At 34.9% G+C, this 15486-nt stretch overlaps 1 protein-coding gene across 9 annotated transcripts in view; it reads left to right on the top strand.

Annotated features, from left to right (window-relative positions):
- Nucleotides 1-15486, top strand: part of GABPB1 (GA binding protein transcription factor subunit beta 1) — a 71587-nt gene extending 56101 nt beyond the window's left edge. For 5 of the 9 annotated variants that reach the window (XM_027554036.1, XM_027554033.1, XM_027554032.1 and 2 more), the window contains 3 exons: nucleotides 6540-6725; nucleotides 9312-9427; nucleotides 13978-15486. In XM_027554036.1, coding sequence (XP_027409837.1) covers nucleotides 6540-6725; nucleotides 9312-9427; nucleotides 13978-14130 — 455 coding nt within the window. In that variant the 3' untranslated portion in view covers nucleotides 14131-15486. Of the gene's footprint in view, nucleotides 1-6539; nucleotides 6726-9311; nucleotides 9447-13977 lie in introns of all 9 variants that reach the window. The other 4 variants (XM_027554038.1, XM_027554037.1, XM_027554030.1 and 1 more) reach the window with 2 other exon arrangements.

The raw sequence follows: 15486 nt of genomic DNA on the forward strand, positions 1-15486 counted from the left end.
GGTCATCTGGCAGTTCATGGTTAATGTACTGTTGAAGCCTGGCTTGGAGAATTTTGAGCATTCTTGAATAGTATGTGAGATGAGTGCAATTATGCCATAGTTTGAGCATTCTTGGCATTGCCTTTCTTTGGGATTGGAATGAAAACTGACCTTTTCCAGTCCTGTGGCCACTGCTGAGTTTTCCAAATTTGCTGGCATATTGAGTGCAGCACTTTCACAGTATCATTTTTTAGGATTTGAAATAGGGCAACTGGAATTCCATCACCTCCACTAGTTTTGTTCGCAGCGATGCTTCCTAAGGCCCACTTGACTTTGCATTCCAGGATGTCTGGCTCTAGGTGAGTGATCACACCATCGTGATTATCTGGGTTGTGAAGATCTTTTTCGTATAGTTTCTCTGTGTATTCTCGTATTGCAAGGAGATCCAACCAGTCCATCCTAAAGGAAGTCAGTCTTGAATATTCATTGGAAGGACTGATGCTGAAGCTGAAACTCCAATACTTTGACCACCTGATGCAAAGAACTGATTCATTTTAAAAGACCCTGATGCTGGGAAAGATTGAAGGTGGGAGGTGAAGTGGATGGCAGAGGATGAGATGGTTGGATGGCATCACCAACTCAATGGACATGAGTTTGAATAAACTCCAGGAGTTGGTGATAGACAGGGAGGCCAGGCTTGCTTCAGTCCATGGGGTCGCAAGGAGTCGGACACAACTGAGCAACTGAACTGAGTCACTGATACTGCTACTTAATCTTTTTAAGAATTGATTTATTAAGGAGCAAGCTTCAGGTAATTAGGATATAATTTTTTTTCCCTCTTTATATTATTTTTTTTTTCAGTTTTATTTATTTATTTACTTTACAGTATTGTAGTGGTTTTTGCCAAACATTGACATGAATCCACCATGGGTGTACATGTGTTCCCCATCCTGAACCCTCCTCCCACCTTTCTCCCCTTCCCATCCCTCTGGGTCATCCCAGCACACCAGCCCCAAGCACCCTGTATCATGCATCGAACTTGGACTAGCAATTCATTTCACATATGATATTATACATGTTTCAATGCCATTCTCCCAAATCATCCCACCCTCGCCCTCTCCTACAGAGTCCAAAAGACTGTTCTATACATGTGTGTCTCTTTTACTGTCTCACATACAGGGTTATCATTACCATCTTTCTAAATCCCATATATATGCGTTAGTATACTGTATTGGTGTTTTTCTTTCTGGCTTACTTCACCCTGTATAATAGGCTCCAGTTTCATCCACCTCATTAGAACTGATTCAAATGTATTCTTTTTAATGGCTGAGTAATATTGGATTGTGTATATGTACCACAGCTTTCTTATCCATTCATCTGCTGATGGGCATCTAGGTTGCTTTCATGTCCTGGCTATTATAAACAGTGCTGCGATGAACATTGGGGTACACGTGTCTCTTTCAATTGTGGTTCAATTAGGATATAATTAAAATAAAAATGTGATACCTATTGTCAAAATCATATGTCTCAAATTGACATGAGAAGGATATTATCACTTTGAGCACTTCAAATATAAAACAGAGTAATTATTCACTGTCATAGTCTGTAGATTCATTAAGGTTTATTTATCTGTAACTCATGTGCCTCTTAAAAGTTTTTCTTTATTTGTACACACTGTTACTTGGTATACTGATTTCTGCCCAAACAGATAAGAAAAAGTTTATAGATGATAGCTACTCCTATGAAATTGTATTTTAGCAGGTGCTGATTAGTAAGCTTTGATAAAATTTTGATTTAAAGAAAAGATTACCTCTTTATAAAAAATGTATATGTATATACACTCTGTCAGGGACTAAGTGTGGACATCTATTTAAACTGAGGGAATGCGTTTCTTTTTCATCTTTTAACTCACCTCTAAGTTAAGAAGGTTTCTATTTGCTGGAAGTTACCATCATAGTGTTTGATAATTTTAAGAATTATATTTTTCTTTTGTCTGATATTTCATCTTCTTATACCAAATAAATCTGATTGCAGTTTAGTTGTGGTTCATTTTTGCTTGTTAGTATTTACGTTCTTTTGCTTTATTTGATTTGTCATAGTAGTTACCTAGCCAGGTAAGAGATTTACCATCAGAAAATTATGTATGAGTTCTAGATGTTTAGATACAATTGACCATTTCACTTGACTAGAAAGTTGTGCAGAGGTTTCCTTAAAATATGCTTTTTTATTTTTTTCTTATGCTCTCATTTCACTAATTTTAGAAAAAGCAAACATCTTCCTGAAACATACATATTTGAAATGTTCTCTTAGTATATTTTCCTGTGCATGAAACTAAGGGGAGTTTAGTTAGGAGTCTGTGGCACTCACCTGGGGAAGAAGTAATGGTAGCATGGATTAAGATCTGGCAAAGAGATAATAAGAAGTGAATAGAGTTGAGAGTTATTTGGATCATAGCTCAGTAGGTAAAGAATCCACCTGTAATGCAGGAGACCCTTGCTCGATTCCTAGTTTGAGAAGGTCCGCTGGAAAAGCGATAGGCTACCCACTCCAGTATTCTTTGTCTTCCCTTGTGGCTGAGATGGTAAAGAATCTGCCTCCAATGTGGGAGACCTGGGTTCGATTCCTGGGTTGGGAAGATCCCCTGGAAAAGGGAAAGGCCATCCACTCTGGTATTCTGGCCTGGAGAATTCCACAGTCCATAGGGTCGCAAAGAGCCAGACACGACTGAATGACTTTCACTTACACTTTATTTGGATATAGAATTGGAAGTTAAAATTGTTAGATGTAGGCCTTAAATATACAGTGTAGTTTTAGTCCTTTTGAAATTAGCTCTCAGAAAACTCTATTTTATGGCTTTTGTTTGCAGTCTCACATTGATGTTGCATTGCTTAGACTTATTTTTTTTCTTGTGGCACAGCTTTATAATCCCTTGACTAAATGAATATCTGTGACTACCCTTCTTTTTGTCTTTAGTGCATCTTTGACTAATTGTTAATACAGTGGTTTTTCCAAAGGTATAATGAGTCTGGTGGCTGTTTCCCTCCTTTCTCCTAATAGTGAATTGGCTTTCAGGGATAAGTTAGTGGAGCTGATAATACTGTTTTGTTTTTGCCTGGTTTTTTTTTTTTTTAAATTTCAGATTCGAATTCAGGAGATAATACTTTTGAAATGTTATGCTTTTCTTCAGTAAGCATAGTTTCTGTTTTATTGTTGAAATGTTTATATACATAGAATTTTCAGTCTTTTAAGAATACCTCAAAGACAGTTTTTTCCTTATCTTAGTTGAATTTTATGGCATTAAAATTCAAAAGTTAGGTTGAATAAGAGGTCTCAAATATTTTCAAAGATGGTGCAGGTTATCTAGCCTCTCTTTGTATATTACAGCTTGACTTTTAAATCAGCAATGAATATTTATTAGTTATTTTGTTTTATCTAGGAGTTTTATATTTGGATATATCTGGATTTATAGTTTTTTTTAATGACATTTTTTGTAAAGTTTTTAGGTTTTCTCTTTTATTCTTATATGTTTCAACACTTCACTGTTAGGTTGTTCTTAGGATTACTCAGGGGATACTTTGTTTTCTTACATAATTGGTTTCCTTATAATTTTTTCTTAATTCCTCACCAAAGTACAACTTAAAAAGAAAGCTTTTTAGATGAAAGGCCAGAACTCTGTTATCTTAATGATAGTCATTGCAAAGAATACAAAGATGAAAGTTCGAGTTGTGTCTTGATTATGTGTGATCTCAGAAATTTCTTATGTATGATTATGTTTTAGAAATATTTGCTACTTACAGGTACCATTCATCCAGAGTGAACATTTCTTTTTCATGTGGATATTTAAAAGAAAAATCAAAGCAATAGTTAATGTGTTTGAAAACCTCAGTAGTTATTCTATCGAATATATTACTGCTTTATGCCCTACATTTCATTTTATAATTATCTTCCTGAAATTTTCTTAAGTGCTTGGTGATAAAGTGTAATTATTGTTTAAGACAAACAAAAATGAGAGAACCGAAAACATAAAGATTATTTGCATTTTGAATATCATCTGTGGTTTGTATTGTGATCTCTGATTACCCAAGTAACAGAGTCGCAGAGTTACAGCCATATCTCTTGCCATGAGTTCATCCTTGAAAACTAGGGTTTTGTTTAAAAAAAGGAGTTTGTTTAATTAAGGCATATCTGTATTTAGTGAATCGTGTGGTTGTTGATATCCAGGTTGTTCTACTGGAAGTTGGTAGCAGCTTAGCATGTTTCAGAGTAAATGTGTATCTGAAGGGTAGCATGACTTTAGGAGAGAATTATTTTATTTCATTGCACTTTTGGTAAAGTGTTACCTCAAATAACACATTTCAGAGAACCATATCATTTAGAAATAGTTTTTTTTGTCATTTCCTTTTTCAGAATTAGTTATATTAAAACTTTTTTTCATAGAAAAATTGGAGAATGAACTTTATACCTTGTACCTGTATTCACACCTGTTAACATCTTGCCACCACTGCATGTTCACACACAGACACATGCTTTTATTTTGCCAAATTATCTGAAAGTAGGTTACAGGCATCATGGCACTTGATCCTTAAATTCTTCAGCATGTATCTACCAAGAACAAGGACACTTCCTACATACTCACTGTTCTATTATATTTTCTACAAACATAAACATTAATTTAGTAATACTATCTGACATGTGATTCATATTCAAGTTTCCTCAACCCCAAAATGTCCTTTATAATGGTTTGTTTTCATCTGGGATCCAGTCAGAATTCACACACTGTATTCAATTATTTTGTCTTTTGAGTCTCCCCCAAACTAGGATAGTCCTGCTGTATTGCCCTTTTTTTTTTTTTATACTTAAAAAAATCTGTTTATTTGGCTATGGAGGGTCTTAGTTGCGGCACATGGGATTTAGTTCCTTGACCAGATCTAGCTCCCTTTGTTGGGAGCACGGAGTCTTAGCCACAGGACCACCAGGAAAGGCCCCCTTGCTTGTTCTTTATGACTTTGAACTCTGTAGATTCATTTGAACATTTTGTCTCTCAAAAACATTTCACCAATATTTTTTTTTTAACATCCATTGGTGATGCTTTCTTAAATAAGTTATTACACTGGGGGTTACAGTGATAATTTTTCTTCTTTTGTTAATTAATATCATTCTTCTATCAAGAAGATCCTAGTTCTTTCCCCCTTTCTCTCTTCTTTCATGAGATATTATCATGGATAAGTGGATTTTTAAAAATTCAGTGTGTTTGCTGTCCATTTGCTGTCATTTTTCCTTTTGATGCCTTTTTTTTTTAAATGTGTAACATATATATATATAGAAAAATCCGTTAATGTATAGTTTAATGAATTGTCACAAGGTAAATACTCTTGTCTAATCTCATTGCTCAGTTCATAAATGGAAAGTACTCATTATGTATACTGTGTCTGATTTACACCACCCAGTATGCTCTTTTGTCAGATTTATCCATGTTTTGTATTTAGTCACTTTAATTGCTATGTAGTATTCCAGTGTGTGAATCTACCATTTTGTTAACCAGTTTGTTTATTCATTCTACTTTTGACGGATATCTGATTTGTTTCAAGTTTTTGACTAATATGAGTAAAGCTGATATGAATGTTTGTGAGTATATCTTTTGGGATCAGTAGTTGGGTATAGAATTGCCTGTGGGAAAGGATTTTGGCAATTTCTTTACCTAGGCAAGACCTGGAGTGCTGCTGTTTTCAGCTGCCAGAATCCTGTCTGAACCTTTCATGAAATACTGAGAGCATAGTTTTGAATTTTATTTATGTAAATGTTAATGTATTATTTGATATCCAACAGTACCAGATCTATGTGCCACTTATTATAAAGGCAACCCTTGCTCACACAATCCAAAAAGGGAGTGCTGTTTATTCTGTCTGCTTGAGAAGTACAGAGCTCCATGTTTTGTTGGATGGGAAATGTATATCAACTCATTTGTAAATTTAGATGGAGTATCACCACATACAGTATTTTATTTTTTGGATTTTAGAATTTTATTAAGATGGTGTAAGTACTTTGTCATATCTGTGACCTTAGGAGATCTTATAAATTTTGCACCTCATAGAACTAAATGAAGGCAGTTTATTTAAACACATGTATGCATACGTAGCTGAAACTCCCTTATTGTAAATTGTGGAACTTGTAATCAGCTGTTTACATAGGTATCTACAGCACCACTAGAGACTGAATTTAAAAACCATGTAAAAGCTCTCCTGTATAAGAAAAATGGCTTCCCTGGGGGCTTAGATTGTGAAGAATCTGCCTGCCATGCCGGAGACCCGGGTTCGATCACTGGTTTAGGAAGATCCCCTGGAGGAGGGCATGGCAACCCATTCCAGTATTCTTGCCCGGAGAATCCCATGGACAGAGGAGCCTAGCAGGCTACAGTCCATGTGGTCGCAAAGAGTCGGACACAGCTGAGTGGATAGCACACTCATAAGAAAGAAGCAAGGACAGCAAAAGTAGCAGAGTAAAAACAAACTTCTCTTCATGCTTCTATGTATGTTCATTGATTTTCACTTTTTTTTTTCCAGTAGTGGCTACGGAGGAAGTAGTTACTGCAGAATCTGTGGATGGTGCAATTCAGCAAGTAGTTAGTTCAGGGGGTCAGCAAGTCATCACAATAGTTACAGATGGAATTCAGCTTGGAAATCTGCACTCCATTCCAACAAGTGGAATAGGTCAGCCCATCATTGTGACCATGCCAGATGGACAACAAGGTGGGTAGAAGGCATTTACATAAATGGTGTTTATTCTTAATTCTCAGGAAATTGGACAGTACTTTTTCCTAGGCCATTTAATACAATTCAGATATTGTATGAGCTTGTAAAAACACTATATGAGAAAAGGCTACTTAAAAAGAAGTTGGACACGGTGGCAACTTTTAGCAGCTTTGTTGATAATTGTCCCATTTTTTTCATTTTGAGTAATAAGAGAGTAGTAATAAAATGGATGAAACATAAGCCCCAGATACATTTTAATCAAACTAAAAGGCTGAGAAAACCACAAAATTCCATATTTTAAGTGATTGCCAAAAACATCTTAAAATCTAAGCCAGGGCAGGAGAACCCTGAGGGAAACCCGTAGTTGTGCATCAAGAAAAGGAGTTGAGCTCAGAAATCAGCAATAAATATACACTTCCAGCAAGACAGGGCCCAGTCTGAGTGGGCAGTGCTGCAAGTAGGGTTAAGATAGACTAGACGTGAAAGCTGCAGGAAGCAGAAAGAGAAGGTGCAGAAAGTTCCTATCTGAGCAAGCATCACCCTGTACCCAGTATTTCCCAATCCCTGCCCTGATCTAAAAGAAAAGTATGTGCACATATAACCTTCTGGAAAATGACTCAGGATTGTAAAGACTAAGTCTCTTCATGGCCATGAAGAAAGTGGGGGAAAGAGAGGGCTGGAGGGAGAAGTCCTCCTAAACTAGGTTTGATTGAGAGTGGCAGGGAGGTATGGCCTTGCAGAGAGACTAGGTCTCAAGGAAAGATTTTGTTTCTTTAGCAGTAGAGGAGGAAACGCTTGACCTGTGAAGCCTGGGAGGCTTTTCTCTCATGCAGGTGCTCCAGGATTTGGATCAAGACCAAGTACTTTCACAAGTTTTAAGAACGAATTCTAACTATATAGAAAAGAAGAAGCTTTCACTCCAATTAAAATAAATAAATTTATATTTAAAAAAAGCTTTCAGAGTATTTGTTTTAAGCAAATACAACACTGTTTCCAAAACTTGATATTAAACACACAGACTAATCTCATTGATGAACAAATGGAAAGAAACTCATGTTTTTGGATCAAATGACTCACTGTCATAAAGCTCTCAATTCTTCCTGACCTAATTGATAAGTGTGATGTGATGGGGGCGAAAGGCTGTACTAATTTACTAGGACTGCCATACAAACTATCACAGTCTGGGTAACTTAACAGAAACTTATCTTCTCACAGTACTGAAGGCTGAAAGTCCAAGATCAAGGCACTGGCAGGCTTGGTTCCTTCCGAGGCCTTTCTCCTTGCTTACAGGTGGTTGCCTCCTTGCTGTGTCCTCACAGAGTCATCCCTCAGTCTGTGTGTCTTCTGCGACCCAACCTCTTACAAGGACAGCAGTCACACTGTGTTAGGACCCACTCAAAGGACCTCATTTTACCTGTTTAACCTTTTTAAAGGTCCTGTCTCCAAATGCATTCTGAGGTACTGAGGATTAGGAAGGACTTAAACATTTGAATTTTGAGGGGGACACAATTTAGGCCATAATAAAAACCAATAGGTCTTTTTTTGGAACTTGCCAAACTGATTCTGAAATTTATATTGATGAAAGAGGAGGAAGAGCAATGAGGGGAACTTACTGAATATTAGTAGAAACATTTAAAGCCTTCACAATTTAAAATTATAAATGGCATATGATTATATAGACTATGTAGACAGTCCAGTGAAACAAATGTAAACTTCTCAGTTCTTTTTGAGTAAATTTTTAAATGTAGTATGATATGAGTTAAAAGAAATACTTTAATTCTCAGTATTTCTAATGTTCTTAATTAATACTGGTTTTACTATTTTTCATTTGTTTACGTTTACAAATGACAGTAAGAGATTTTTTAATGTTTTGACATTAGAAGCTGTAGGACGGTTGTATTTTCCCCAATGATTAGTAAGATTGTTTTGCATAGTTTAAGCTTGTACACTCATTTTTACGTTCTTGCTCTGTTATGCAAAGCAAGGACAGCCTCTCCCTCTCAGTATATTTACATTTGTATAAATAGATACTAAAAACTGGGGCAAAGTCCAACAACCCAATGGATGAGCAAAGCTTATGAACAGACAGTGTTCGTAATAGTGTGTCCACATAGTGGAACAGAATGCAGCTAAATTAAAGAAAGCTCTGTAAGTCTTGATGAAAGGTACCTAGATATATGAAGTGGAAACAGCAGATACTTTGATGAAAGAAAGAAGAGAATTGCAAATTCATATTCATTTTTACATGAATGAACACAAGAACAATGCATAAGAAACCAATAAAAGCAATTACCTGTTAGCAAAATATGCTTGTTAAATATTATTTTGATTTTGAGCCATATGAATGAATATATTGTCTATAAAATTAAAAAATAGGCACTTTAAATGATAGTTTTCAGTAAAAAGGCAAGAAGTTGAAGACAAAAATATGGACATTTCTCATAAAAAGGAAATCAGTGTTATGAAATAACTGGCTTTGGAATATATTTATCTTAGATGAGTTGCATCAACAATATCAAGACTAGTTTTAATTCTTCTAAACCTATCTGAAAATGAAGTAATGAGTAAATTTTTTCATTTTAGTATTAACAGTACCAGCAACGGACATTGCTGAAGAAACTGTTATAAGTGAAGAACCGCCAGCCAAAAGACAATGTATTGAAATAATTGAAAACCGGGTGGAGTCTGCAGAAATAGAAGTAAGGAGTCTTTTACCCGGTGTGTTTTGCTGCAGTCATCCAAAATAAATTTCATCTGCTTTTTTTTTTGTCTTTTATATTTATTACTGACAGTATTGTTTTGATATAGAATGAGTACTTTTTTGTCTAGTTTTTTTTTGCCTTATTCATATAGCAAGCCTTCAATAAATAAATATTGAATGAATGAATGAATGAGTGAAGAATCTGTTTGTAACAGTCTTTCATCATGGTAACATTGGAATGTCTTTGGTCTTTGCACTTCATCCTTTATTTTCTATTAAATTTACATACATCATTCTCACAGTCACTAGAGGGAATGTCACTATATATTGACTAAACATTTTTTTTCTTTCAAAAATGAAATGCAAATGTCTATTTGGGCTGGAAGATCCTCTTAAAGAATGTTGGAGTTTGTCAACTGAGTTATTTTTTTTGAAAAAGCCATAGATAACCGCTTATTTCACTGTTGAGTCCATTAAGGAAATTAAATGTAGACTAGCTGTTGATAGGGTCACCTTTTTTTTTACCTCTGCCAATCTAGTTTGAATTGTAAACTAGTTTGTAAATATGACTATTCCATAGTTACCTCAGATTTTTTTCTCACATTTCTGTAAATAGAATTGTTCCCCCAAGTTTATAATTAACTACATCAAAATGAAAATAAGATCTTTCTTGAATAACTTTTAAAGAGCAACTGCAATGTAAAGACAAGAAGTTTGGATTTGAAATTAAATGAGCTGGATTTGAATCCCACTTCTTGCCCCTCCTATTAGCTTTGAGGCAAGTTATCTTACCTTTCTGCACTTCTGTTTTATTTTCTCCCACATTTGAATTTAGGATAACAATATCTGCATTTTGGGGGTTTTATGAGAGTTGAAAAAGTCAGCCTATTGTTATATTCACATTCATAATATCTAATATATGTGAATAGTAAACATCGGTATTTAGAAATTCTTTGTTAAGGTTCTTGTTATTATACAAAAAAGAGGATTTTAAAAAATGTCACCTAAAGGAAACGTAGTTCTAACTGAGGACAGTTAGAAAATATTGTTGCCCAAATTCATTTACATGTAAGACTAGTGGCCACAATCTCAAAGTATATATTACTGAGTTAAGAAGAATTTAATTCATGGTTTAACCAGATGTTTAGTAATGTTTAATTATTGAGGGTGTGTTGTTTTATTTCTTCAAAATTTAGAGTAATAGACTAAAGTTCTTATAAATTAACCATTTATTTCATTGAATGGTGTCAGTATACTTATTTTTTAATAATCTTTAATATCTTTTACAGATAAATCAGTTGATCTTTTTTTTCTGACATAAAATGAAAAAGATTTTGTCATGTACTTTGCTTTAACTATTTAATAAAACACTTTTAAATTACTTGAATTTTTATTTAACATAAACTGACTTAATTCAGCATTTCTTTTAATTGGAGTACAGTTGATTTATGTCAGTTCACCATTTTTAAAACAGTGAATATGCAGCCTGTAGCTTTTATTTACCTAACAACCAGGGAGACTTGCTGTTTTCTTCAAATTTCACCCTGATTCCACCTACAGTCTTTCAGAAACCAGGGAGAATAATTACAAATAACAAGGAAGTATGAACTGAGATATGTAAAGTAACTAGAACCAAGGAGACAGCACTTCAGGGAGATGGAATTTTACCTTGATATAAAGAACTTAAGGAAGTTAGAGTTTCAGCTCAATTTTTGTAATTGAGTTACCTGGTAATAAAAATCTTATTTACCATCACCGGAAATGTTCAGGCCAAAGTTGCATAATCTTAGAGCTACTGCAGAGAGACCTTGAAGCATAGAGTGAGCAGAGATGGTAGAGGCGGGCAGGGGATACAGAATGAAGAGAGACCTCCAATGTTTTCATTAAACTGTTTTCTTAGAGTACATGAAGTAGTTCTTTGGATTTTATTTTCGTAGATGACCAGTAGAGTTGTCTTAGGGATATATTTTTATATTCCTTTCTAAGTGATTGCTTGGCCAAAAACCTCAAGAGTTTCTCAAAATCAGTGGTTCTTAACTGGAGCAATTTTGACCCCAGGGGACATTTGGCAATATCTGGATACATTTCAGGTTGTCACAATGAGGGAAATGCCACTGACATTTAGTGTATGGAGGCTGGGGTTGCTGCTAAACGTTCCATAGGGTGTGTTTTGCCTTCTGTTCAGCCTTCATAGTGGAAAAGCAGCCACAGACAGTTTGGTAATGAGTGGGTATGGCTGTATTTCTGTTAAACTTTATTTATAAAAATAGGATCATGTTTGGCCCATGGCAGTTAGAGGATGTTTGCACACAAGCCGACAGCTCACACACCCTGCCTCAGTTTCTTTTTTAAAAAAATATTTAATGGTTAAGAATATGAGTCTGGAATCAAATTTAGGTTTGAATGATAATTTTCTGAGTGTGATTGGTCAAGTTATTTAACCTTTCAAGGCTTGGCTTCCCCATCCGTAAGAAGGGGAAAATAATAGCACCTACATTATCAAATTGTTGAAAGGTTCAAGTGAGAATGCATGTGAAGGACTAGTACAGTGGTGAGCATATAGTAAATGCTCAGTAACTTGCTATTATTATTATCTTCTAAAAGTTACACTGAGGTATGGTAGAAGATAAATCACTATTATGATTTTTTTGCTTTATAATAAAGTAAAATAAATTGGAATATTAAAAAATCATATATAAAACTGTTAAAAGATAATTGCTAATAGTTGAAACAGAATTTGAGAATCTTATTTGGAAATAAAGCAAATTTGAAGTCTTTGTTCCGTTATTCTATTGCCTAATGTAATAATAATATATCGTTGGGCATGAAGTTGTAGTGTAAGATAAATATCTTCCTTACTGGTTTCATAAACTGAAATAATTGTGAATCTCTTGCTCTGTCTAAATGTGAATAAATAGCTAATTTTATAAGATACCTTGAAGTTTATTTTTTCTAATATTTCCTACCAAATTAGGGCAAGTTTTTATCTATATTCAAAACTTAGACTGGCAAAGGATCTTATTAGGACAGGTAAAATTGTAAAACATTTAAATGCACAGCTGTGTGTTCTCCTACCAGAGCAAGGTGGTCTAGCATGTACCCTTTCTAAAGTCCTGCAGGTCACTGACGGACTGGTATCCATTGCTTATATGAGGTTGGCATCTTGCCTGTAGTAAGGAGAAAAGAGGAGCAGGGTAAGGCTTAGGCATTTCTTAACTTGGAGATGATGGGCACACCTTTCTTCTACTGTACATTTTATGTAATTGGACAATTTGGAGACTACATGTGCAATCAATCACTCCAACTTTTGGTGGGCTCATGGGAAAAACTAATGTTGGATCTAGCTTCATTCCCAGTGTAGGGAAGGCAGTGGGATCACAGGAAGGCAGGACTATTAGACATGTTCCTCCTTATGGACCATGTGAATAGTGAAGGGAAGGGAATCTTTTGGTGTTCCCAATGGACGTGGGTCAAAGAGAGAGTGGAAGAGACCCTCGTAGTGTTCTCTTTCCCAGTAAGCTGCCGACCCCTTGCCTTTACCTTCAGTTCTCTCTGGTTAAGTGTCTTGTCCAGTGGGAACCTGGCCTCATTTTGTGACCAGTAGTTCTGCTCTTGGCCCCCACCTCATTCAGAGGGCATGTGCTTCTGAGATGAGATTGAGCTTGGGTCTGTGCAAGTTGAGTTTTTGTCCATATGCTTACTGGAGGTATGGGAAAGGAGTTGAAATGTTTTCCCTTAGACAACTGTATAAGGGCAGAGTGAGGAGGAGGAGAAAGAATATCATTTTCATTGGACCAGATTAGTGTTTCACCTCTCAATTTATTCAGGAACTTAATACATGTGTTTTACAATATATAATGGATCACAATAGAGAAATTAATATTTTACTGATTTGTAAAATGGTATAATTTAGGAAATACTCATCTAGACCAGCCCTCTTCATTTTGAAGGTGAGGAATCTTGCTTGCTATCATAGGAAATGATAGTTTTAAACACAGTAACAGTAGAACCTCATAAACCTGACTCATTGTGTTATGGGAAAGCTACATCATCTCTGAGCATCATTTTTCTCATCTATAAAATGGGCATAATATCTATCTTACAGACTTGTTATTGGAAACCACCTTGTTAATCAACATATATAATGGGTTTTCAATGAATACTATTTTTTTTATAATTAGTAGCTTTTTAACATCACAGATAAAGATGTAAAGAGGTATGGCTATATATTTCCCTATTTAAGTTTTTCACTAGTTTTTATAGTTGGTATAAAAGTACAGGTACCCAGTTTGGGTTCATCATGGTAGTTTTATTTCGAATTAGCAAATAATTTCCTTGAGGTCAGAAACTAGTCTTTATCTCATATTGAGGAGCTCAAAATGAGGGCTTTAATTATAAGAGAATTGGTTGAAAAGGCAAGATGTCTCAGAAATACCAATAGATGGCTACTTTTAACTACTACAGGTTTCTTTATTTGTAGGATATATACTTGAATGTGTTAATGTATTTGTGCAGTTATGAAAAAAAAACTTTTTTTTTGTTAATTAGGAGAGAGAAGCTCTTCAGAAACAGCTGGATGAAGCTAATCGAGAAGCACAGAAATACCGACAGCAACTTCTAAAGAAAGAACAGGAAGCAGAGGCCTACAGACAGAAATTAGAAGCTATGACGCGTCTTCAGACTAATAAAGAAGCTGTTTAATTGAAATGAACATATAGTTTGAGTTTACTTTTGGTCAAGAAAGAATACAATCTTGAACTGTACACGATAAGGTGCAGTCATGGAAAGACAGGATAATTGAAGAGACTGCAGATGGATAATTGGACTTAAGCCATGAGCTCTGAGTTCTTGTAACATAAAACTTTAGAAGTTGTGAAATGTATTTAAAACTGAATTCTGTAAATAGTTTTTTTTTTTTTTTTACAGTTCCAAATGAGTTGATAAAGATTGTTGAAGAGATCCAAAAACACAATAAGCCACCGTTTTTGTGAATTCTTTTTGATATTAGTACAAACCTTAATTTCTCAGAAATGGAACAGTTTTAAGGGTGATCGTTGTTGATTAGACCAAATGTGTAATAATTATGTGGTGGACTGATGCTGGAATTACTCCTGTTGGTATAAACTTCTATATGAAGAGAAGATTTCTACCAGGAAATCTTTGTACAGCTTTAAGTTGTCTCAGATTCTCTGAAAACATTTTTTAGAAAGCAGATTTTTATATTTGTTCAATTTCAGCTATACCCAAGTAGATGTACATGTATATGAAGCAAATATTTTTTAAAACTTTCTGTTTGTACATATTCTGCATGTTTTATAATTTTGGAATGCATCACTTGCATAGGTATTATTTTTCCCACAAAGATGATGAAAGTTACTAGGAAAGAAAGAAACCCTTTTATTCTGTAGGTCCTTGAAACTAAGTAAGCTAGCAGCTGGTTTTATTGGAATGACAATGTTCTTGGAAGGAGCAGCTTACAAGATATCTTGAATTTTCAAACTGCAAAATTTATGCTTTTTTGAAAATTTCGTAGTGGGGATGTGAAACTCTTCTGTGCCTTCCATCATGATTTCCACATGAAAGCACTTTAAGGCACTGGATTTTAAGATAATGTTTTTGGAAAACTCAAAACATGGGTTTCTGAAATACTTCATGGACTCATTTCCCCCCCAGGAAATTATTCTTACAGAAAAGAAAAAAACTGCTTTTGTATGTAGAACAAGAACTTTTTGTACTACAGTGATGCTATAGATATGTCTAACATAACTTTATCTTCTCCCTGTGAAAGCTGTAAGTCTGTGCTGTGACTGGCTCTCATCACAGTATTGTTGAATTCCACAAATGTATGGACATTAAACTCAGACATACTGTTGCTTTTTTTGTAAAACATAACTTCAAGCTCTTTTCTTGGTTTATTTTTTAATGTTTTATTGCTTTATGAAAATGTTTAACCCTAAGACCCTTCTAGATTACCTATACTGTATAAAGAAGCAGTTACCCTTAAAACTGTACTCTGACCTACTTTTCTATTTTACAATTAAATATCTTTTCCACATA

The sequence above is a fragment of the Bos indicus x Bos taurus genome, chromosome 10, assembly GCF_003369695.1.
Source record: "Bos indicus x Bos taurus breed Angus x Brahman F1 hybrid chromosome 10, Bos_hybrid_MaternalHap_v2.0, whole genome shotgun sequence".
Lineage (NCBI taxonomy): Eukaryota > Metazoa > Chordata > Mammalia > Artiodactyla > Bovidae > Bos > Bos indicus x Bos taurus.